Source organism: Semicossyphus pulcher, unplaced genomic scaffold (assembly GCF_022749685.1).
Source record: "Semicossyphus pulcher isolate SPU_LCO1_2020_fin unplaced genomic scaffold, fSemPul1.0.p SCAF_17, whole genome shotgun sequence".
In the NCBI taxonomy this organism is placed as follows: domain Eukaryota; kingdom Metazoa; phylum Chordata; class Actinopteri; order Labriformes; family Labridae; genus Semicossyphus; species Semicossyphus pulcher.
The window spans coordinates 26599770-26622694 of NW_027211681.1; the positions used below are offsets into that span (position 1 = coordinate 26599770).

Below are 22925 nucleotides of genomic sequence, written 5' to 3' on the forward strand. Positions count from 1 at the left end.
GCAAACAAACTTTTTAAAAAACGGATCATCTGTTAGAGTTCAAAAAGGAAAATGCGCAAACTTGTGCGCAATCTCTCCCTCTGTGCTTCGGTCCAAACAGTGCCAAACTAAAGCAACAACAGTTATTCGACCACGAATGTCTGTGTGGGACCTCCGGCCTTTACGCACACTCTGTTCGGCGCTATTACATTTAAAGTGGCCGGAAATGTGAGTGAAATTTCGTCAGAGCTGACAGGTGAATCCAAACTCACATCCATTACATAAGAAATACTGTTTTCTGAGGCCAAGGTAACAAGTTAAAACGTTTGTGCCAAAAAGAGCTCCGTAAAAAAACAGACACTAGTTCTGTTCTGAGGCTACCAGGCCCGGATCCCCTGCAGGGAGCCCTGACACGACGTGACCGCTGTCCCTTGGTGTGTTTGCGGCTGAGGGGAGCCGCTGAGGCCGCTCACGTTTCCCAAGTTCATGTTCATGAAGGCGTTGGAGGAGCTGGAGGGAGGCAGGGCGGGGATGCTGGTGTATGTGCAGCTGTAGTTGCTGTTGTAAGCGGGGCTGTTGTATGTGTACGCTGGATATCCGTTATAGCTGTACGGGTTGGATCCATAAGGAGCAGCAGCGGCTGCGTAGCTCTGCGCTCCCCCCAGACACGGCTTCCCATCCCGGACCAGCACCGGCACCGCGACGCGCCGGGGCGGGGGAGGGTGGTGCTGCCCCGCCGCCTCCAGAGACTTGTCCTGCCGCTGCCGCTTGCACTTGTAGCGGCGGTTCTGGAACCAGATCTTCACCTGGTTCGAGGTGAGTTTGAGGGTGGTCGCCAGGTGCTCCCGCTCAGGGGCGGAGAGGTAGCGCTGCTGCTTGAAGCGCCGCTCCAGCTCGAAGACCTGCGCCTGGGAGAAGAGCACCCGGGGTCTCCGCCGGCTCCTCTGCTTCTGCGCCGGCCGCTCTGAGTCTCCCTGCCCGCCCTCCGAAGCCTCCTCACGGGGCATCAAAACACAGCTCTCTGCGCGGGTTAGAAAGTCACACAAGATGTATTAATGTCTCTGGAAATTACGTTTTACTCTATGCGTAAAGAAGAATATTATTCCAATTATTTTAGTCTCCATCAAATACAAAGTTAATTACTCATAATCCTCAATAACCCCCATAATCATTAACAAGTAAATAACTGCAAAAAATCTTTCAGTTACGAGACTTTCCCTTTGTTTTATCTGCATGTCCTTTTAGTCAGAGTGCACAAAATAAGAAAACCTTCAAAAATGATCCTAAAAGTGAGACACAACAAGTGATCAATGAAGGAAACTCCTCCAAAAATATATAATAAAATGTATTAATATGAAAACAAACTTGGTCTGTTTTAGTTTTAGGAAAACAGCTGACATGTTAGTGACTTTCTGAACTTTTGCTGTCCTGTGAGGAAGCTGCGCCTCTGTGTCTGACCGTGGCTGTGTGTTTATCAGCGCTACTTCTCCGTGTCATTTCTTTTACAGGCCTCTTTAAACTAATTGTCGGTTTATGGTCCACACATCATAACAGAGTCCGCGCAACAGGCGCGCAGCTGAACCACTAGAAAGTGTTTGACATTTACAGACTTTACTGGATTCGTCTCAGGCCTCCAAACCGACTTCCACCATTTGATAGCTCTTTATTGGGATCATGTCTGGAGTAACAGCCGCCTACAGGCCTCTGAGGACACAGAATGTCCTGCCGAATCCTTTTTCACTTTATGACGCTGGATTTTACTTTTATTTTGCACATTTTCTGAATTATATTTTGAGCTACAAACAGATTTCTCTATTAGTGATAAAATACTGAAAGGGTTTTACATTCAGACACAAAGGACGTTAGAAATTTACGCAAATCAAATCTCCCTCTTCCAATTGTATCACGTTGTTTTGACTCCCTTTAAGGCAAGAATCGACCTGTTACATTGCTGTTAAGATGATATAAATATTGACATTTGTATGTTTAACTACATTATGCGTAACAGAGATAACATTTCTTCTCTGCCGTGACAGCATGTTGGACCAGGTTGCAGGTAAAGTTGTTTTTGTGGCTCAACATGCAAATATTTTGTAGCCACTCAAATTTTGAGATTTAACATTTTAAACAGCTGCTTACATTTATTATTTATTTTGTATAACTTTGGTATTTTCTCTGCTGAACGCCGGTATTGATATTATTATTATAAGTATCATTAAACGTGTCCTTTGTTGTCTTTTGTTCGCCCTGTACAGCAGCAGCTTGTGCGTCAACTCACTGCTCTCCTGCTCCTCCAGCTCGGCGGCCTCCAGCTTGGCTCCCTGCAGCCCGGGATGGCCGTACATGTCCGGGGACAGGCTGGTCTCCACGCGGTCCTCCTCCCCCCGCACCGCCAGCGCGCTGAGGTAGGCCAGGTTGTCCTCTCCGTCCGAGAAGGAAGGACTGTCCCGGGCCCCGGCGAGCATGCAGGACGGCGGGCTTTGGAAATGCTGCTGCTGCTGGGGAGGAGGAGACCCGGGCAACTGCTGCTGGGTGCTGTGGGCCCGGTGCTGGAGCTCCAGGGACCCGGACTGCTGCTGCTGCTGCTCCAGCTTGAGAATATCCTTGACAGAAAACGGCGTGGAGGTGAGCGGGCTCTGCAGCATCATGTCATCCAACTCCTGCTCTGCAGCACCGAGGAAATGAAGCCCGCCGAGTAACATGCACGCCCCTTATCCTTTCCACTCTTTTCCTAACAAATAATTGAGCTTAATAGCCCCTGCTTTGGTAATTGGAGGTGCGTAAAGCCTCTGGAATCCCTCATCGCCGTGAATCGCACGAAAACACGAGCATAAGTCCTGGTTTTGTCCATGCAAGTCTCCTGTCTGACAGATCTAATGTCGGGCTTTGTGAGTGGAGTTTGGACCGGGCAAAGGAGCGCCTCTGCCTCCTCTGATGTCAGGGGGAGGGGTGTGTGAAATGGAAAGTCCGTGCGGGCCTGAAGGGAAGCATTTCGGAGAGAGAGAGAGGCAGGGAGAGGGAAGGTGGGGCGTATGTGACGTGAGGAACACACAGCCTGCTTTTGTTTTTGGACTTGTGTGAATATGGTGGACAGAGAATTTTACTGCTTCTCGACTGTCTTAAATCTTCTGTACCTGCTGAAACAGGCCCAGAAAAAACAACCTTTTACGCACAGAAACATGTTGAGAGAGATTTAGTCTTTTGTTGCAAATATCAAATTTCTGCCTTTAATTCGCTTTTTTTTTTAAAAAGACAATTTTATTTGCCGTGTTCTTCATTCCACAGTTAGTATAGGTCTACATTTGGATCCTTGTGTTGTTCCGTGCGTAAATCTGTGCGTAAATCTTTGGTTAGGCACACCATGCGGCACACTTATTGCAATAACGGTGACACTTCAAGGTCAACGGTCAGGTCAAAGGATAATAGAGCAGGAGGGAGGCAGTGTGCCTTGTGGCTTTACTTCCCATGCGCACGAGAGGAAACACAAAAGTTGGGATTTCATTTTTACGCAAAGCAAACACCGGTTGATTATATTTACAACAGTTAGAGATGTGTAACCGAAACCTGTCTTGCTCTGCTCTGGCTTTTAAATGAGACGTTTGTTTTTGTCTCAAAGTTAACCAGACAGGAAAATGTCACATTTGTGCAGGTCCTGCACCCAATAATGACCAAACTCGTGATCTTACTGACACACTTACATTTTAAGAAAGGCGCCCGTTTGCTGAATTTACTCTTCAGAAGTCCAATACCTTGTTCCTTATAAAAGCATGCTACGAAGCTGAGATTTGCTGAAGCTGAAGTTTTGCCAAATTCCTTGAAGACACCAAATTAGTCAGACTGTAAAACATCATATAGGTCTATAGAAAACAGAGAGAAACAGATTTCTAAAGAATGACGCAGAGCATTTAAATGTTGTTCTTCAATCAGTATTTACATAAAACTCTACTGAAGAACCTTCAAACAACCAGACAAGCAAGGGGCTACAGATTTGTAACCATTAACTCAAAACTTTAATGAGAATAAGAGGTGAAAATGCGCTGCTCTAATTCTTCTGCTGCAGCTCTGAATTATTAAAAGTCTTAAAAATCCCTTAAAACTGAGACTAAATGTTTGCTTCCTCCCTCCTGTCCTCTCCCAGCAGCCGCGCAGCGGCCGGCTGGCCTCGGTGTCCCTCCGTCCTCTTTATCGCGGGTGTTGTATTAATAACCGCCCTGGGCCGATAAGCAGGGCCCCCCGGGGCAATTAAGATTCCTCCAGGAAAACTGAAGGACGTTTTTAGCCCGGACTAATCTGCTCATATCAGCTCCCCTTTCCGTTTTCCAGCGGGACCCCTCGCCTCTGTCACCCCGCTGCCTCCGCTCCTCCTGTGGGTCATTCTGACAACAGACAGCCCCCAGAGTCATCGAGAAAGTAAGACGCTACACACAGAGGTACACTGCATTTACATTCTAGGTAGCCTATTGGGTGTCCTGCTGTTGATAGACTCGTTTCTTTATCAATCAATATAACAGTTATAATGGAGTAAAGTATCTGTTTAACAATCTTTTTCATCACAATGCTGCATCAGAATTAATCTGCACGTGATTGTCTGAAAGCTTCTATCTCTACAGGTAGATGTAATTGTTCCAGGTGTGTCATTGTTCCAGGCAGATGTTATTGTGTTAGATATAACTAAAATCCTTCCACTTCAACTTTAAAAATAGTTTTCATTAGCGCAATAACAAATGTAAAATGAACCCTTTGTTAACCCTTGACCTCGCTGTCCTCAGAGGTCGCTGCAGTCATGACGCTCCTCCCTCAAAGTTTCCAACATGATCTGGAATGTGGTGAATCTGTCTGAATGTTTGATCCTGATCGGATTGGAAAATCTTTTGTGTCCCGAAGGAGCAGTTTGGTCTGCACAGACACAAGCAACAGCAACAATGTCTACAGCTTGTTTATTGAGGTTTCCACGAGGGACGCACGATATTATCGGCACGATATCGTCGGCGCGTTATCGGTATCTGCAGATTATGGCTTGATCTGTCGGTGCCGATATTACATTTTTTCTGCCGATATTTTTCTCTTTAATTATTCCTAAATACTCGATGATTCCCGAAAAAAGAAAAGAGAATGTTACAAATATAAATATGGCATTGTGTAAGTTTAAGTAAGTAAGTTTAAAGCATGATATCAGTTCCACTACAAGGGAGACTTGATGTTCTCTGCAGTTAGGTGGGAAAAAAAACGTGCCGAATATAAAGGCATATCGGATATCGGCAAAAAATCCAACATCGTGCATCCCCAGTTTCCACTTTCATAGAATAATTTTATTTAATGTTTAACTTTAAGACAATGACAGAAAACTGTAACAAAACCTGCAGAGCTTCATAATAAACGTTCGTGTCAGAGCGATGTCCTAACTAAAGTTAATTTAAGTGAGCATAAAAATGAACAAAAGCTTTGTGAGCGGTTGAAATAGTTTCACAGAGAGAGAGTTGTGATGTGGACGTTAAACCAAACTCCAGCCAAGTTAACGACATTTTAAGACCAAACATGAGACTTAAACAGTTTACCTCTTTATTTCTTATTCTTTATTTATCAGTGACTGTCTGTCTCCATCATCTTATATCGATCAGGGTGGGAAAACCTTTTAGAATGTAATTATCTTCCTTTCACCCTGCAACAACACCCACTAACATTAGTTTATGCTCTCTTACACTGTTCACAACATCATGGACACTAACTTCAGCTGAGTTTCCTTTCATGTCAGACTTTGACAACACAGCTATGCACAAATCAGAAGGATCATAAGCTGGACGTAGACTCAGTTCAGAGCTGCCTCAAAGATTTAACCTCCAAGCAAAGAGAAGAAATGAACTCCATTTAGCCTCTTCTGTTGTCCTTTCTCGTGTTTTAAATTATAAGGTGAGAGTGTAAAGTTTTAATAGGACTCCCAAAACACAGGTCATTAATTACCGAGTAGTCACTATATTTTGGAAGAATGAGAGAGAACATTTTGGATGCTACAGGAAGACCAAAAATATAGAAAACAATCAGTAAATAAAGCTTTGACACTGTGCAGAATAGGCCCATTTAATATGTGATATTAAAATTCTTATTCTGACACACTGTGCATTAGGTTCATCCTCCTGGAGGCCCTTCACACACTCTGCTGGGTGCTCCCTCCCCTGTGTGCAGCCCAGCAGGTAGTAAATATCCCGACGTGCAGCTCTTTCTCTGGAAGCTGCAAACAGACAGATATATATATGCGTGGTTGTTCCTGCAGACTCCCCGGCGACTCTCTCCAATTCCCATTATATCATCATCAGCGCGTCCTCGTTAAAATGTGCCAAACAAGGCGGGATAGTGTTTAGACTGGCACGCGGCCGCCTCCATTTACTTTAAATAACATTAAATCCAACGACGCCAGGCTCAGCGCCGAGCCTCTGCGCGACACATCGACCAACAGTCTGCAGTGGCTACAAGAAAGTAAAACTGTTTGAGTTAAAGTCAAGAGACGGGACGCTGGCTGGTTGTTTTAGGACAATGTTTCCAAACTGGGTTGCAGGGATCTCCAGGTCCAGGACCGACCAGCAGAGAGAGGAAGCCCTGATCCATGTAGCTTTGACTGCATGCTTCTCTAAACTACATGAAAATGCAGCTCTGTAGTAACATCACTTTTAAATTACCACAGAAAACCACATATGGGAGCTCTAGAGGGACAAATTCACTTGGGTGTCAGTCATCTGAATGCTTTTAAGAGCTTTGTAAAGAGGCTGAAACTCGAGGGGACTTCCGGTGACGTCACCAGGTATGGATGTAAGCTCCCATAACGGCATTTATCCTGATCAGTCACTTACAAGCTTTACCACAGTGCTCGTTAACTTTGTTGTACGCAGGCTCAGGCGTAAAAAGCAACGTACACATGGTGTTATCTCCGAAGCAAGCCCTGATAGCGGCCAAGCTAACCCTGCTAGCATGGCAGACAGACATGAAGCGTATGACAGCTTATTACAGGGTAGCGAAGAAGAGCGGTTTAAACACTTTGACAAGAAGACGGGAGACATACAGTCTCAATCCTGCTGACCAAGATTGAAACATCCTTCTTGACAGTTTCAGAACAAGTTCAGGAATTAAAGAGAAAGGGACACCATGTGTGCTCGTGCCTTCCAAAACTCCCACAAACCACCGCAGTGACAGTTCTGTGGTTAAAGGGGTTGTTTTCATCCTTATCTCCCTCTTTCCGAGGTTTGGTTCATGGTGTGAAAAACGCTGGTGCAGCATCAGCAGAAATGCGGACGTTATACTGGACCGTCGTGGTGAAGAAGGAGCTGACCCATACAGCAAAGCTCTCAGTTTACCAGTCGATCTACGTTCCAACCCTCACCTGTGATCATGAGCTTTGGGTAGTGACCGAAAGAATGAGGTCGCAGATACAAGTTGCTGAAATGAGTTTCCCCAACAGAGATGTGGTAAGGAGCTCAGACATCCGGAGGGAGCTCGGAGTAGAGCCGCCACTCCTTCGAATAGAAAGGAGCCAGTTGAGGTGGTTCGGGAATCTGATCAGGATTCCTCCCGGGCGCCTCCCTGTGGAGGTTTTCCAAGCACGTCCAACTCGGAGGAGACCCGGGGCAGACCCAGACCTCGCTGAAGGGATTAAAGATCCCATCTGGCCCTGGAACGCCTCGGGATCCCCCAGGAGGAGCTGGAAAACGTTGCAAGGGAGAGGGATGTCTGGGCTAACTTGTGCCTGCTACCACCATGACCCGACCCCGGATAAGCAGAAGAAAATGGATGGATGGATGGCTCTACGTCTGGTGCTCAGCCTTGAAATCTGTGGTCATTATAGCACCAAAACGTCTTGTGACATAGTTGGAGGCCCAGCTTGGATTTCTATCGTCTACCTCAGCTTGCATTGCAAACTATAGCCACTGAACTACACAGTGAACAGGGAGAGTGCTGTCATGGTTGCAGTGAATACCCCGTGTTGCCCCCCTTTATTTAGTGACAGACTGCTTGACTTTTAAAGTCATGAGTTACAGTCAAGTTTCTGCACATCTAAACAACGGCAGAAAGCCTGACAAGGTATGAAGAGTGAGGAAATCTGCAGAAGGACATCACTGTGGATGAATCAGTAGTTTTGGTGACCTAACCTACACTATAAAAAACAGCGTATAGAATCTACTCAGTAACTTTATTTGATTGAGTAAATTTGATCCTGTTTGAGTGAAGAGAACCTAAATTTAACAAATATGAAACACTAAAATAAATTAGGTAAAATGTACTCAACATTTCTCATTAGATTACACAACTGATTACTTAATAAGAATGAATAAGAATAACTTCTGACACAGAGACAAGTTTCCACACTCACGGGCAATTTAGAGTCACCAACGAACCTAACGAGCATGTCTTTGGACTGTGGGAGGAACCTGGAGTACCCTGAGGGAACCCACACATGCACGGGGAGAACATGCACACTCCTGCCCACTTCGTCTTTACTGGGACTTTATAGTTGTGAGGTGACAGCACTAACCACCACCGTGCAGCCTTTTGGGAATTCAAGATGCTCAAACAAAAATAAATTCAAATCAACAACATGAGCCTGCTCGTGTTAATTTACTGACTGATATTTAGGAAAGTCGGCCAAGAGAGGGCGACAAGTTTAAGAGTCTTATCATATACAGACACGCCGGCTACAAATCGTCTGGTACATCTGATCAATAAATATATAAACACTTTCATTCACTCTATGATACACAGCAAAACAGGAATCTTAACTTCAACCCGGATGGCACACCGACACCGGCGAACACCGATTAATCCAACCCCGGCCTGCAGCACAGAACAAACTTTGATGCACGCTCACTCTGCAGCACAGGCCCGAGATCTGTGGGTAGATTTTATTATGTTATTTTGGGTTGTAATTGTTACAGTAGAAAATGAGGTAATGCAGGTGAACTTTACTCATTTGAATATATTTCACTCACTAACTTATACTTTTAGTGTATTTTACACAATTTGCATGCATTTTATTTACTACCCTCAAAAATCCTTTTTACAGTGTAATCAGCCATTTCAAATCAATAAGACATGTTACTGATGAGGTTACAAATGCTTTAAACTTTGCTGTCACCCTTCAGAGGCCTTATTATTCTGGCCACTAGAGGTCTTTGTAACTTTAGTGTAAACAAGTTACATTTTTTGGCAGATATTTCATGTTTAAACATGAAAAAAAATGCACATTTTAATTCATAAAAGTGTCTTTAATTCCTCCCCATTCCTTCCTGTTTTTTAGATTACTGAAACATATTTTTATGCTTTGGCCACAGAGGGATTATGGGTTATGTCTGCATTCAACACCGAAGTCAAGAGAGGAAACATCATTTCATCGAAAGGCTGAAGGAAAAGAAACATTTAAACATAAAAGCTACTTTCTCTCTCTGCGTCACAGGCCTGTGACGGATGTTTGTTCTTTCTTTGTCTTCTTCTATCTTTCTTTTGTGGGTGCTTTCAGTGTTTTCCTTCTTCTTCTTTGATCTCCAACCTTAAAGAGAGATTTGTAAATGAGCAGAGTTCCTCCTTCCGACTGGCTTTTTAAAATATTTTGGTGTTTTGCATTATTTTCCTCCTCCTCCTTTTAGTCTCACTGCAAAATTATTTCATGCATAAAAGCAGCTTTTTTTTTCAAGCATAAACAGACTGACTGTTGTTGTGAACATTTTTTACATGTGTGTACCTCAGGGATCATGCCGGGGTCCTCTGAGGTTTTTGCAGAAAAAACCACGAGAGTGACTGTGATTGTGGTTTCTCAGCTCGTACGACCTGACTGGTGCTGACAGAGCTGGAAGGAAGACTGTGACCTCTGTGGAGCTTCTGTTTGGCCCCTTATCTTCCACACAAACAGAGATAAGTCAGTTCAACTGTCACAAACACTTAGCAGACGTTAAATGGGGTTAGATTACCTTTTGGAAGCAGCTTTAAAGATCAGACTTTGAAAATGATCATAAAACTTTTTGGTCCATTTTGAATTTAAGGACTTTGAAACGACTCCATTTTTAAAAAGGCTTTAGAGTCTTAGTGCAAGTAAAAGTATTTATAGGCTATTATATTATCATTTTCATGTTGGGTCTCGTATGATAAACAAAATATGCTACGAAAAAAAAAATCTAAAAAACAGATATGTCAGACTTTAAATAATGATTCAGGATTTTAGAGAACCCAGTGTAGGTTAGGATAGACGCACTGATGGCATTCCTCTCTCCATTTCTGTGTGTGTGTGTGTGTGTGTGTGTCACAGACGGAGGTAACAATAGGAAATGCTACACCTCTTGTCTGCTGTCATTTTCGGCCCAGCGGAGGCGCCAGGCGTCTCTGGACGGTTGGATGGAGAGAGAGGAGAGATAATCTCAGCTTGTGTGCTCGCGCGCATGTGTGCGCGTGATTCTGTGTTTGTGTTTGGGGGACAGATTTGGTGGTTTTCAGGGCCACAGAAACACTAGGAGGTTAAAGTTAAAGGGCAACACAACACATTAATAATGAGATGTAATACGTTAAACTATAAACGTGTCGATACTGTGTTGGAGGTTAGTCAGCCTGTGAAATACGAGGAGCTACAACATAGATGTGCCATTCAGCGCCAAAGAACTCTATATAATATGAACAATAAACTATATGATATAAACACATATATAACCCTATAGGCCTATAATAAAAACAACGCCCAACAGTGTAACACACACAGACGGAATTTATAAATATATAATAAAAGCCAGAAATCTAAATTTTAAGAGTAAATAAAAACATGACATGTTTCATTAATCGCGTCGTTACATTCTGTAAGCTAATTAAACACACAGTCTGTTTTATATGACACATATGAACATATGAATAACTTTATGAAAACATGAACTAGACGTAGTTTAAAAGTCTGCAGAAGCTTCTGGAGAGAAATTACAAACTTAGAAAAAACTTCTAAACGAACATCGAGCGTCTTTTTGTTCTCTCCTCTTTTCTGTATTTCTTCTGTTCGTTTGAGTTAAAATACACTTTTTTTAAAAAGCGTTCCGTTGCAGATTTTTTGGGGTAAAATTGTATATATATTGTTTCATGTTAGAAATATTATATAGGCCTATATTATCTTTAATTGTCATCACGTGCAAAAGATGACTAATTTGCGAGTCTAGAGGAAATTAAACTCGCGTGTCGTGTTAACTATTTTTAATTTATGGTCCATCCCTCTGAACAAATTCCTTCAGAATAATCACAGAATAACAACTTTAATGGACTTTCCCCAGATCGATTAGTTCGTTAAAAAATGAAACCAAATTATTTATTTATTTTTCTCTTAAGTTTTTCGCACAAAAATATTAAAACTGAAAGATATTAAAAATTAAAAATCAACGTTCCCTTAAATGTATAAAATTGAATTTATTTAAGATGACACAGTTTTGATGGACACAAAAAACTAAACATTCTCTATTACAGTGTTTCATCTGCTAAAAAATGTCAGTAATAAACTTGGAGACGTGATAATATTTTGTGTGAAAGTAAGATGCATGTAAAATTACAGAAATGTGATAATGATAAATAAATGTATCATTATTATTAATAATATTTGACAGCGTTGATTTGATTCTCTGCTGTGCGCCTCCTCTCCAGCAGCCGTGCGTAAAAGTTCGCGCGTCTCGGTGCATCTGGTTGAAAAGCAATCCGTGCACGGGTACAATCGCGCGTGCGTGCGTGTGTTTAGATAGCGGAGGCCTGCAGCCAGTAATAGCTCCATTAAGCAGAGTGGGAAGACGCTATCTCAGTGATCCGTAACGTCTATGTCCGCCCGGCAGGACACAACCAGCGGCCACACGCACCTCCAGAGAACACGGATCAATGAACAAACTAAGGAGGATTTAGCTTAAGCCTGAGGCCATTTAACTGAATTAGAACATGTTAAAAAAAATACAGAAGTTTTTACACATTTTCCTAACATGAAAAACAAACACGAGAAAAAACGAAAAGTTTTTCCACAAGAATTTGAAAGAAAAAAATATCAATTTCCACATCACACAACGTCAGGCCTCCTCTGATGTGTTTGGCGCTCGTTCAGAGCTCTGAGTCGTTAAAAGTTCGGGACAGGCCTCTATATCTCTCACACACAAGCCCAAATCCACAGCATGACGCAACCGGCTATGTTTATGAACCCGCCCGGCCTGCTGTATAAATTGTGGCGTTGAATGGTTTACCTAATGGGACTTCTGTTTCTCGTTTTCTGTCACCCGGCACGCCAGACTCCGCTGACAAACGACCGACTTTTACCGGCAGAGGAATTCCTGATTTATGTGGGAAATGAAGCGAGAGCGAAAGCTTTTTTTTTTTCCTTCTTATCCATACAAATGAAGTAAATGATCTCCACCCCGCTGCCATCACGACCGGGAGATTTGTATACAGAGGAGATGAGTCTTCCATAGTGATAGATGTGTGTTTTGTTGTTTTATTTCTCATATTGTAGCGATGAGAAAGGGGGGATAAAGTGGAGCTGGATGCAGAGGAGGGAGGCAGACCCTCCGCCCTGTATATCGACTCCTAAAGCCTCCACTTCCATTGTTATTACTGCAGAGGAAACAAGTCGTTACAGCCACGGCGCTCTGATTTATTACCGTGTTGTTTCTTAACTTAAGTAGAAATTTCCAGAGAGTCTTGTTGCTCTAGTTGAATGAGAAAAGCACGCGGAGGCAGAGACACGTCTCCACGAATAAAACTGAGCTTTTAAGGCTCTATAATCTTATCACAGCGCAGGGATTAATTTTCTCAGACCTTCGAGGAGTTGTGGAGCGTTTTTATGATGAATAATTTCCCCCAGATAAGCTCAGAGCCATGTGATGATTCCTCCCGTCCACTCCGAGGAGAAGTCTGCGAGTCTGTGTATAAACTGGAGGGCATTAGTGCCTCCGGGATGGAGACAGACCACTCCATCACGCGGCGCAGACAGTCCGGATTCCCCCCTCCTGCACCATTAGAGCCTCTTCTCACCGAGCGTCTCTTTATCAGCTCTCTATCTCCCAAACAGCGTCCAGCCTGGCTGCTTTACAACCTGCGCAGGGTTTCTAACCATCAATCACTGCGCGCTGAGCTCTGCCAGGCCCGTGGACCGAGTATTTGTCTCCTTGTCCGGGTGTCAGGATGCTTCTCTGGAGTGTCTGACAGACTTTAGATTTTAAAAAAATTACGGGGTTTTTTTGTCATAAAAAAGTCTATTTTTGTTGAGTTTTAAAATGAATTAACACGTGCGTAAAAACAACGTAAAGTATGAAACACAAAGAAAATGAAGGTTTCGCTAAAGGAACTCACTTTTCTAAAAACAAGTATTTTCTATCCTCAGAATAAAAACTGTTGTGCAATAGAATCATATAGAAAATCATCGCCATGGGAACCAGATTGATATTAATTGCATGCCAATATTTCTCACATATTTATATTTGGCTTTGGTTACAGATGCACTCTGGAATACATCTGACCCCAACATCATCTATCCAAGAGAGGAAATGTGAGCTCATCCAAAGGAGACAGACTTTCTGTAACGCCAAAGAAGGAAAAAAGAAAAACAGCCTCTTACTCTCTCTCCGTTTCTTAGAACAGTGTTAAACACAGTCTGTAGGCTTCTTTTATCTTTGATGCATTATCCTTTAGAAGAAATGCTTTTAACTTTTCTGAATGGCTTCTATTTTTTCCTTTTCGCTCTCCAGTTTCCAGCCTTCAAAGAAAAACATTTGCGGGTGAGCAGAATTCCTCCATCTCTGCAGAGGCTTTTAGTATTTTTGTGTATTTTGCTGTTTATGATTTGACATCCAAAACCATCATCTCAATCCCTGCAGAAGAAGAACCAGGAGTTAAATATAAACTCTGTCCAGTCAGGACAGCAGGCCTGCTGAGGCTTCATGGCCAGTCTCTTCTGCTGCTCCCGCAGGAACTCACTTATTCAGAAGATGCAGAGAAAGTTCCGACTCACACGACCTCTGTCAGTCCTGATGAATGGACTCCGAGGCCAGAAAGATTCTCTGCAACATTTTAACCACAAGATGTGAAGCAACAGGTTATAACCGAACTACCGAAGCAGCTGCGCGTAAAATCTGCCAAATGTATTCAATTTAATTTTATAAAACTTTTGAAAGATTTGTGGCCAAAGAAACTCCAGAACTTATTCTGTCTGCTTTAAATTCATCAATAAAAAATAAAACAGTTCAAAATGACATCTGCGTTAAATCTGCTGCTAAACATAATGTATAATTATTTATAACGAAGAGACTTTCTGCGTGCCTTTCGTGCGCTTTGCTCACTTTTACGCACAGGTTTGATTACGCACAAGAGGCCATGGGTCGACTGGTGCGCGTACATTATGCGCGTGCTTGTTGACCTGCCAGTCACCCTGACTCTGCTGATGGAGGACTGAGACCCTCGCTGCCCGCCGCGTGCCGCTGCCGGTCCCCGTGCGGCTCTCCTTGTTTAGCCGGAGGAAGGGCCTGTTTCCTGGATCAGTTTAAACACGGGCCTCCGGAGCGCCGCGCTCAGGCGGGACCGTCCCACCTCTGGCCGGACGGACACCGGCAATAGATCACTTCGACCACGGAGGGCCCCGGGGGGGCAGAGGCGCACAGCTGGGAAAGCTCTGGACCAGAAGGGGGGTCAAGGGCCCCCTGCACCGCCGCTGCTCGGGAGTTTGTCATCCTTACGCCCCCGGGATGACAGCAGGGCGGAGGGCTGGAGGATGTTTATTGCTGCTTCTCAGGGACGCTTCCTGCCATTAACTTTCACTTTCACTTCCACAGTCAAGACATTTACAAGGTCCTAATTTATCTTAAACCGGAGTTAAAGTCCCTGCAGGAACTTTTTCACTGTTAATTAAACAGCTTTTCATTCACATCTGAACCCTGTTAGGACAGAGCTGAGAGTAAAAAAAAACCCCAAAGAGATAAGAGTCAGGTCAGGTGCACAAAGGACCAGAAACATTTCGACTCTTTGCTCTTTAACGAGATAATCTAATCTCACCAGATGTTTTGACTTGATCCCTCGTGCTCCTCTTGTTCCCTGTAGCAGATATCATCATGATGAGTTCATAAAGGGGAACAGAAGCAGAGACTGTTTCTTTGGTAGAAAATAGTCCCAGTGGAGACAGAGTTCTTTAAAGTCTCTTTATTATTGAGAGTAAATTTGTTTTTGACAAGAAAGGACTTCAGCATCGTCTCATGACCAGCAGCAACTAAAGCAAAAATCACCTGCATTTGAGATGTGTGTTTGTTTCTTGCACGTGTGTGTCTGTGGATGTTTACCTGTATGTGAGACATACCCTGCTGTGTGTGATATGAGTGTTATACCTGTCCAGTGCATGTGCGTGCATGTGTGTGTGTGTGTGTGTGTGTGTGTGTGGAGGGTCTAGTTTCTCTGAGCTGAACTTGATGCTGTAACTCAGTCCAGTGAATCAGCTAATGAGCCTGTCGGACGTGTAATTATCCTCCGAGACGTGTAATGACGCTGGCAGCTCTCCAGCTGACACTTCATTCATGTGTTGGTCTTGGTGTCAGGTCCGTCGTCAGTGTATGACAGAGTTCAAACTTAAAGTTAGGCACCCAATGTGGCATGATTTATGCAACGACACGCAGCTTCTCAGTTCCTCTGTGAACGTGCGGTCTAATCATAAGGAAGAAATATATTCTCAGGAGAAACAGGGCTTCACTAAATGCAAAGCTTCATGCAGGCATCTTTAAATCTCATTTTGGGAACACTTTCTTTGAAGGGGTGTGCAGACTCATTTATGTTGCAGGTGTCATGTCGTGGTCATGAAGGTGTCGTGTCGTGGTCATGAAGGTGTCCTGTCAGTCTTATGCACACCCCTTCAGAAAGTGTTACCCTCATTTTTACAGTAACTTGTTTCATTCTTTTTTTAACTGAATTTCTCCAACTTTGTTTGTTTCTTTCACCAAACCTGCAGCATGAAAGGTTTTACAATTCAAACGCTGAAAGTGAAGTGAGTGTTTTATTATAGAAATAACAGGAAAATGTGTTTTTGGTGCTTTTTCTCTTAAATTAAATGTAAAAAGTTTACTGAAGGCGCCAAAGACAGAAAGAAAGAAACGTTCACTTTGTATTTCATCTCGTTTGAATTAGTCTTTTCTTCATCTTCTGATCATTTGATGTTTATCAGTGTTATTTAATTAGTTTTCTTCAGTCAAGGGTTCTGTTTGAGCTTTTATTCAGTTATTATTTAATTGTTTTTTCAACAAATCTACTGTTGACGTATAATAGAAGTTAATATTATTTGGATTTACGGTAAGTTATATATTTAAAGTTTTTTTCCCCTTCAGAATATCGTTATCTTAGCGCACATTAAAAACATTCAAAATCTGTCTAAACATGTTATGACGTGTAACTGAGGTTTTGGTGGCGTGCATTTCACATGTGTACATTTAAAGATCCCATCAAGTGAGCTCGTGTAAAAGTTCTGCTTGTGATATGTGAAACATTTTACTTATATTTTATTTTACATGTAATAAGTTTTTTTTAATAAGGAAATAAAACAAATCAGGCTGTACATGCATTTCGCCTGTGTCTAATATGTCATGTGTTTGTATGTAGTTACACACTGTGTACATGTGTCTTCATGCAGCAGGTTGTATGTGACCTTATTGACCTGCGCTGGATTTGGCAGCTAACATATCTGCAGGTCTAATCATAGCAGAGGTAAGGTGTCCCACACACACACACACACACACACACAAGCTGTTTAGTTTGAAGCTTTGACAGGAGCCAGTAGCCTCGCAGTGCTGATGGTTTGATTGACATGTTTGTTAACGTACAGGGGGCGGGGCTTAATGCATTCTCCACTCTGAGTTCTTCTTCCACACCCTGAAATAGTCCTCAGCCTAATGGAGAAAGAATGACACACACACACACACACACACACACACTTCAGCAATGCTCACGTCATGTACAGGCCTGTCCTCACTGCTCTGTGTGTGTGTGTGTGTGTGTGTGTATCACAGAGCTGGAAACATGACAACGTTCCCTCTTGCTGCATCTGGGCGGCGACAGGAATGTCGGGAAGTGTCGGCCGTGTTCTGGCGCTCTGATGTGACGGTATGTAACGCCCGGAGTCACGTTTCGTTCTGCTCGTCCTTCTCACAGATCTGCAGAGCAGCACCGACAATCTGACGCTCATCAATCTGCAGCCAGAAATATAAAACACAGAGGTTTCTTTTCCTGCTCAGAACATGAGATGAAGAAGGAGGTCTGCCCCTCTGAGCTGATGTAACCCTGAACCACACGGTTGGAGAGCGTGTTGTGTAAACTGTACGTTTATATCATATACACTTAAGCAGAAGGTTGTCTGAGGATTCTGAGGAAGTACAGTACCAACAGTCCAAGACTCTGAGGTCATGTTCCGATCAAGCAGCTATCTAAGGGCTGGAGAATTAAAGGCAAGACGGCAGTGCCAAAAACTGCACTCCCACAAGTGTCCACTTGAGGCTGTCTCCTAAAGTGAGTCAGTCCCCATAGAGCCCCGTGTTAAACTTTACAGCAGAATTAAACATGTTTACAGCCTGCTGCAAAATACACGTAAGGTCAACATAGCTCATTTTCATGACAACTAAAGGTGTGACTGTTTAAATGATGGTACAGTTTAAAGTTAAGCATCAGTACAGGGGTGTCCGCTTTGAGTGACAGGTGGTTGCTGCAAGCAATTAGTGTTACCTCAGCTAATTCAGTCACTGAACTTCCAAGAAGTCTGAGCTCCAGTTTTTTCAGTGAGTGAACATGTAGTGTTATATTATTCATATGGTTGCACTGATAATCATGTATCTGTGTCTGCACTAATGATACCTGGCTTGTTAGCTCTGTCTGTAGCCCTTTTCACTCTGCGGTTCAGCCACAGCGCTGTAACAAAGCTCAGCCGTCATTCCGCCTCTGCCATTTACTACCACTCAACGCCGGCGCACAGTCCCCCCCAGTGAGTGTTTTTACACAGCGCTGCAGAAGCAAAATGTGAAGCAAACAGCGTGTGCTTCACATATACAGACATGGTGCTGGAACAGTGCTCAGGAGTCAGGATTGTTGTTGACGTTTCCCAGCAGAGATGGCGACAGCCCTAATGCCAAACCTGACGCTTCAAAACAGCAGTTTACAAACTAATGGGTGAGGTTGTGGTTTTTACTTGCTGGAACTGGTACTTTTACATTTTATAGGGCCGATTTGTTTCATCTTTGTTTCTTTCATTGTTAGGAAAGTTGTTAGCGTAGATCGCTCCGCTGATGTTGGGTGCTGTGTGTCCCAGTGATTACTCTCTCTGACCAATCAGTGGTGTTCAGGGTTTTCTCATCACCTTTCAGTTGTTCTTGTGATCATTTGGAATCACAGCCGAGGTGATACCCAAATATTTACCAAATAGATACTACCTCTGACTTTTGCCAGCCAATGAAATTCCCTAAACAATGGTTTTATGCAGGGTGAATGGAGTTGACTTGAGCCTTACCTTTCAGTTGAAACGAGGGGAAACACAGGACTTTACTTGTGTGAGTCATCTTTTATTAAATCCAGCCGCTAACTTTTGGTGTCTAAACCTCACCGAGCTGCAGCCGTTTCACAATATTAACCACGAGCATGACAGGCAGCTACAGGTCAGATTATGCACCTTAATGAGACACAGAGGGGCATGATGACAAAGCATTAGTTTCTGATGACTCGGATATTGTACCCACTCGACAACATCCATCCATCCTGCTGTTGTGACCTTTCCAGCTCCTGGTTTTCTGCTCTGTACCCGACCTTGACCTCGGACTTCTGCAAGAAGCAAACCCCCCTCAAATATTAGAATATATTTAATCTAAACACACATATCTCCGGTGATTTGACAGCAAGACTTCCTGCCACTCTCAGCTCTCCTCCTGTTTAATGAATCATTTCCCTCTCAACTCTCCGCCGGGGGAGAAAATAGTCCCGACACTTCCTGCTCCCCTGGACCGAGCTCGGGCACCTGGGAGCTCAGCTGTCGCAGGATGTGGGAAACCGCAGGACTCCCTCAGGACCCCGCAGACACACACAGCCAGCAGGTGTGTGGACGTCAGGAGGGCTGTAGTGTTGATAGTAGTCTGGCTGTTTGTGCTGCTGCTCCAGAGATCAAGCAGGGAATTTAATTCAATCCCCCACAGGGAGTCTCACAGGCTGCGATCTGTGCACACAAGTCAATTTTAATGTGCTGTATACAAAAAAACACAGAGAGGAACAGACTGTATAATTTGCTCTCCTTCATCTCAGTCATTTCTCTTTCTTTAATCACTGAATCTTTCAGGCAAACATAGATCAGATTGTTGCTGTGGAGCTCTGCTCTGCTTAATTAGTGCATTTACACAGAAGTTGTAAAACCTGATTAAAATGTATTCTACTAATTTTTTATGTTTTTGATGCATTGTAAAATATGCAATGCATCAAAAAAAGTTAAGCAAGCCCTCCAAATGCTCCTTAAATCAGCATCTCTCTCTACACGTCATGGTCGGCCCAGTGCAGATCTGACCCCCATTAAAAACCTCCTGAATGTGATCAAGAGGAAGCTGGAGGTTAACAAAGCCGAGCTGCACCAAGAGCGGCCTAACGTCACCCAGCAGTACTGAGACAGACTGGAGGAGAGCATGCAGAGATGTATTGATCTGTGAACTCCTCCTGAGTTCAAACATTAGTATTCTGTTGTTTCAACATGAACTTGTTTTCTTTGCTTTATTCGAGCTCTGAAACGTCTTTTTTTTCTTTTAACCAGTCGTCATTTTCTGCAAATCAAAGACCTCAATGAGAAGATTTGATTTGGAAGTTAGAGAAAATCATTGTTTACAATAAAATAAAAGTTCATTTTACACAAACACAAAACTAGAATCGGGAGAACCAAAGAAAACATATATGTAGTTTTACAGAGGTCTCCTATTTTCATACAGAGCTGTAAAATCATCAGTGAGAAAATAAATCACCAAAAATACTTGTAACTTGTAAAATGTAATTTAATGGCAGTTTTAGCACATTGTAGTGAGTGCATTTATGGTAAATTTATGGTACACACATGTGTGATGTAACATTACAATGTGATGGTTTATTATCATGTTTATTGTGCCAAATGTTTTAGTTTTTTACAGGTTGCTTCACAAAATCCTTGTAGGTACAAAAGTGCTATTTGTGCTGCAGGTGCCTTTTGTGCTTGTGATACATTTTATACTTTAAACCGTTCAGGAAAAGTTAACGGGAAAACATGAAAAGAAAGTATAAAAATGGGATTTTAAAAACTGAAATAAGGATTCTGAAATAAGGAATGAAGAGCCTAAAAACTCGCGAGGGGCACAAAGTGTAAAGATGATCTGTTTCGGGTTTCATCATGTTTTCATCGTGCTGGATAAATTAACGCTCAGATTTCTCCTTTTCCTCAAATGATTGTTCGTAGTAATCCGGCTTCTTTAGAGAGGATGAGTCAGGATTCCATGATGTCTCCTTTATACCAGAATAAAAGAAACTTTAGTCCCTGATTCACCTTTTCTGTCAGTGGGAGTCTTAATGTAAAATCCACATTAGACTCAGAGTAAATAACAAATAAGCTCCACACCAGATTCACTCTCTTGTGATGGCGTGTTCAGCAGCAGAGCAGAGAGAAGATCTGAGTCGTCTGAGTGTTTCAGGACACACGAGCATAAACACCGTGTGATGATGTGTTATGCTCCAGGGCTGATTGCATGTGTTTGTTCATGCAGTGATGACATAGTTAGCTTGTGACTCAGTTGTAATGAAACATCAGGTTGGTTGTAAATATTAGTCTGACCATTTCTTCTGGTACAATATATGAGATGTTAGTTAATCCACGAGCTGGTTACTTACAGATGGCTGACGGTTGTTTAAAGAGGCTTCATCGCCGTGCTGCACTTTGGTTTTGTTCGTTTACGTGTTAAAATGTGTGAATTAATGTGGATCTTTGACTCTTTGCAAAGATCTGTAGACTGCTGAACTGAAGGGAGCAGGGTTGAGCAGCGGGTCCAGTGTCGGGTGAGTGACGGTTTCCTCTGATCACTGGTCCACAGTGTTTTCATGTCACTGTTTAGTATCAACTCAGCTAGCTAGGAACCTGATCAAGGTGATACCAAATAAAGTAGCAGATACAAGGTATGCACACGTAAAAATCCAAATCAAACCATTCCAAGCTAGCTGAGAGATGGAAGAGTCAGAGGGAACGTGTGACTACACCTTGCGAGCCTGCTCCTCATCTTTGCATGAGGCTAGCAGCTAGAGGCTACATTAGCCGCTACTAGCTGAAAACACCTGAATCTCCAAACAAACGTTTGGTGTCTTACTCAGCCTAAACCTTATTTCAAGTGTTTGTAGTCAAGCTGAATAGAGAATTTAAGTGTCCTACAGTTTTTCTTGTAAAAGCTGAGGAAGATGCATTGTGGGTAATGTAAGCAACAGCTACAACAACAAATAGAATTAAAAGCATGATTGTTCTGATGCATCCATTTTGATACTTACGTTACTGATGGGTCTGACTTTGCTTAATGAGTGAATTGATTCTTTTAAATTAGATTTAAAGAAATATGAATCTATCCTTTAATTTCTATGTTGTATGTAAAAACATTTTATTGCTTAAAAAGCGTTCCCACCTTTCTAATGCCTCAATGTTCTTCTGGATTATTTCCCTCAGCTTCGAGTCCCTCGCTTGCTTCTTTATTCGTCCAATCAGGTGTCGTCCTGCAGCGCCTCCCCTGGACAAACCCTGTTACTGCTCCTTAACGCTCCGTCTGTTTACTGCCTCGTTGCTATGAATGAAACCAGAAGCAATATGTCGACCAGAACCAAAAGGTCAGGGAGGGGTCGCCGCTGTCATCGGCTGCAGAGATGGGAAACTATTATTGGAGCTATTGTGGAGCGGCTATAACTCATGTGAAAGGAAGTTGTCTTGTTGTGTAAGTGTGTGTGTGTGTGTGTGTTGTAATGACTGTACGTTTACACAAATCTATCTATAGGCCGCATGCTTTCTGTGATTGATTGTGCTGCAGAGGCTCTTAAAAACTCCCATGAATCCTTGCTGTTACAGGCTGAGATACACAGAGTAATGAGCTGAGACAACAAATGATGATTTGTTATATATAAATATACTTTTTAGACTTTACTTGATGAATTAAAAAGGTTAGAAGTGTTGGTGAAGTTCTGTCTGCATGTAAAATATAAAGTTACTGTGTGAGCGTGCGGACGTACGTGTGTGAATGGAAGTGTGTGTCCCTGTGCTCTGATGCGGCCCTGTGACCTTGCGGGGAGTAAACAGAGTTTCACAGCGATGGACTCGGGCTGTTGCTCTCTCTCCGTGTGGCGTCGCCGTCAAAATGACAATCTGTTATTGGGAGAGACGGCACGGCTCCTCCATCACACGCCAACGCTGTAAACAAAGAGCTGCAGAAAATGCTTTTCTCCAGAATGTTTGGGGACGGTAAACTACATAAAAAAATACATTTCGGTTTCTCACATAAACACACACCAGTCTTATTATGGCACACACACACACGCACATACTTGCAGCTGCAGCACAGGAGGATCCAAGGTCTCTGAGCCAAAACACAAAACTTACCACTGACACCAGCAGGACACGATCACTCTCCACACACTGGTACTGCTGGTCCCAGTTTCTGTATACATCTTCATGTTGTTTCTACACATGCCGACATAAAGCTCTCCTGTTTTTCCCTCCTAACTAGGTTAACATCTTTTTTATATCGGCTGCCATTTTGGTAACTGGCGAGTCTCTGAAATCCATATCCCTGCTGGTGTCAAACCCACATATTGTCCGGGCTCTAGTCCAGACACAAGCCCCGGGGTCTTTTTAAAGCTGCATCAGCAATAAGGCCCTAAGGCCCCCTCAGAAATGCTTCCTGTATCCTTTCATCCCTGATCCCTCTTTAGCA

The 22925-nt window shown here is 43.1% G+C and overlaps 1 protein-coding gene across 1 annotated transcript; it reads right to left on the minus strand.

Annotated features, from left to right (window-relative positions):
- Positions 1 to 356: 356 nt before the first annotated feature.
- LOC138595223 (homeobox protein Nkx-2.5-like) lies at positions 357 to 2642 on the minus strand. Its single transcript, XM_069666579.1, has 2 exons — positions 2258 to 2642; positions 357 to 1000 (listed from the first exon to the last, which is right to left on the minus strand). Exons 1-2 carry the CDS (start codon positions 2625 to 2627, stop codon positions 357 to 359), a joined length of 1014 nt encoding a protein of 337 aa, XP_069522680.1. The 5' UTR covers positions 2628 to 2642.
- Between the last annotated feature and the right edge of the window lie 20283 nt (positions 2643 to 22925).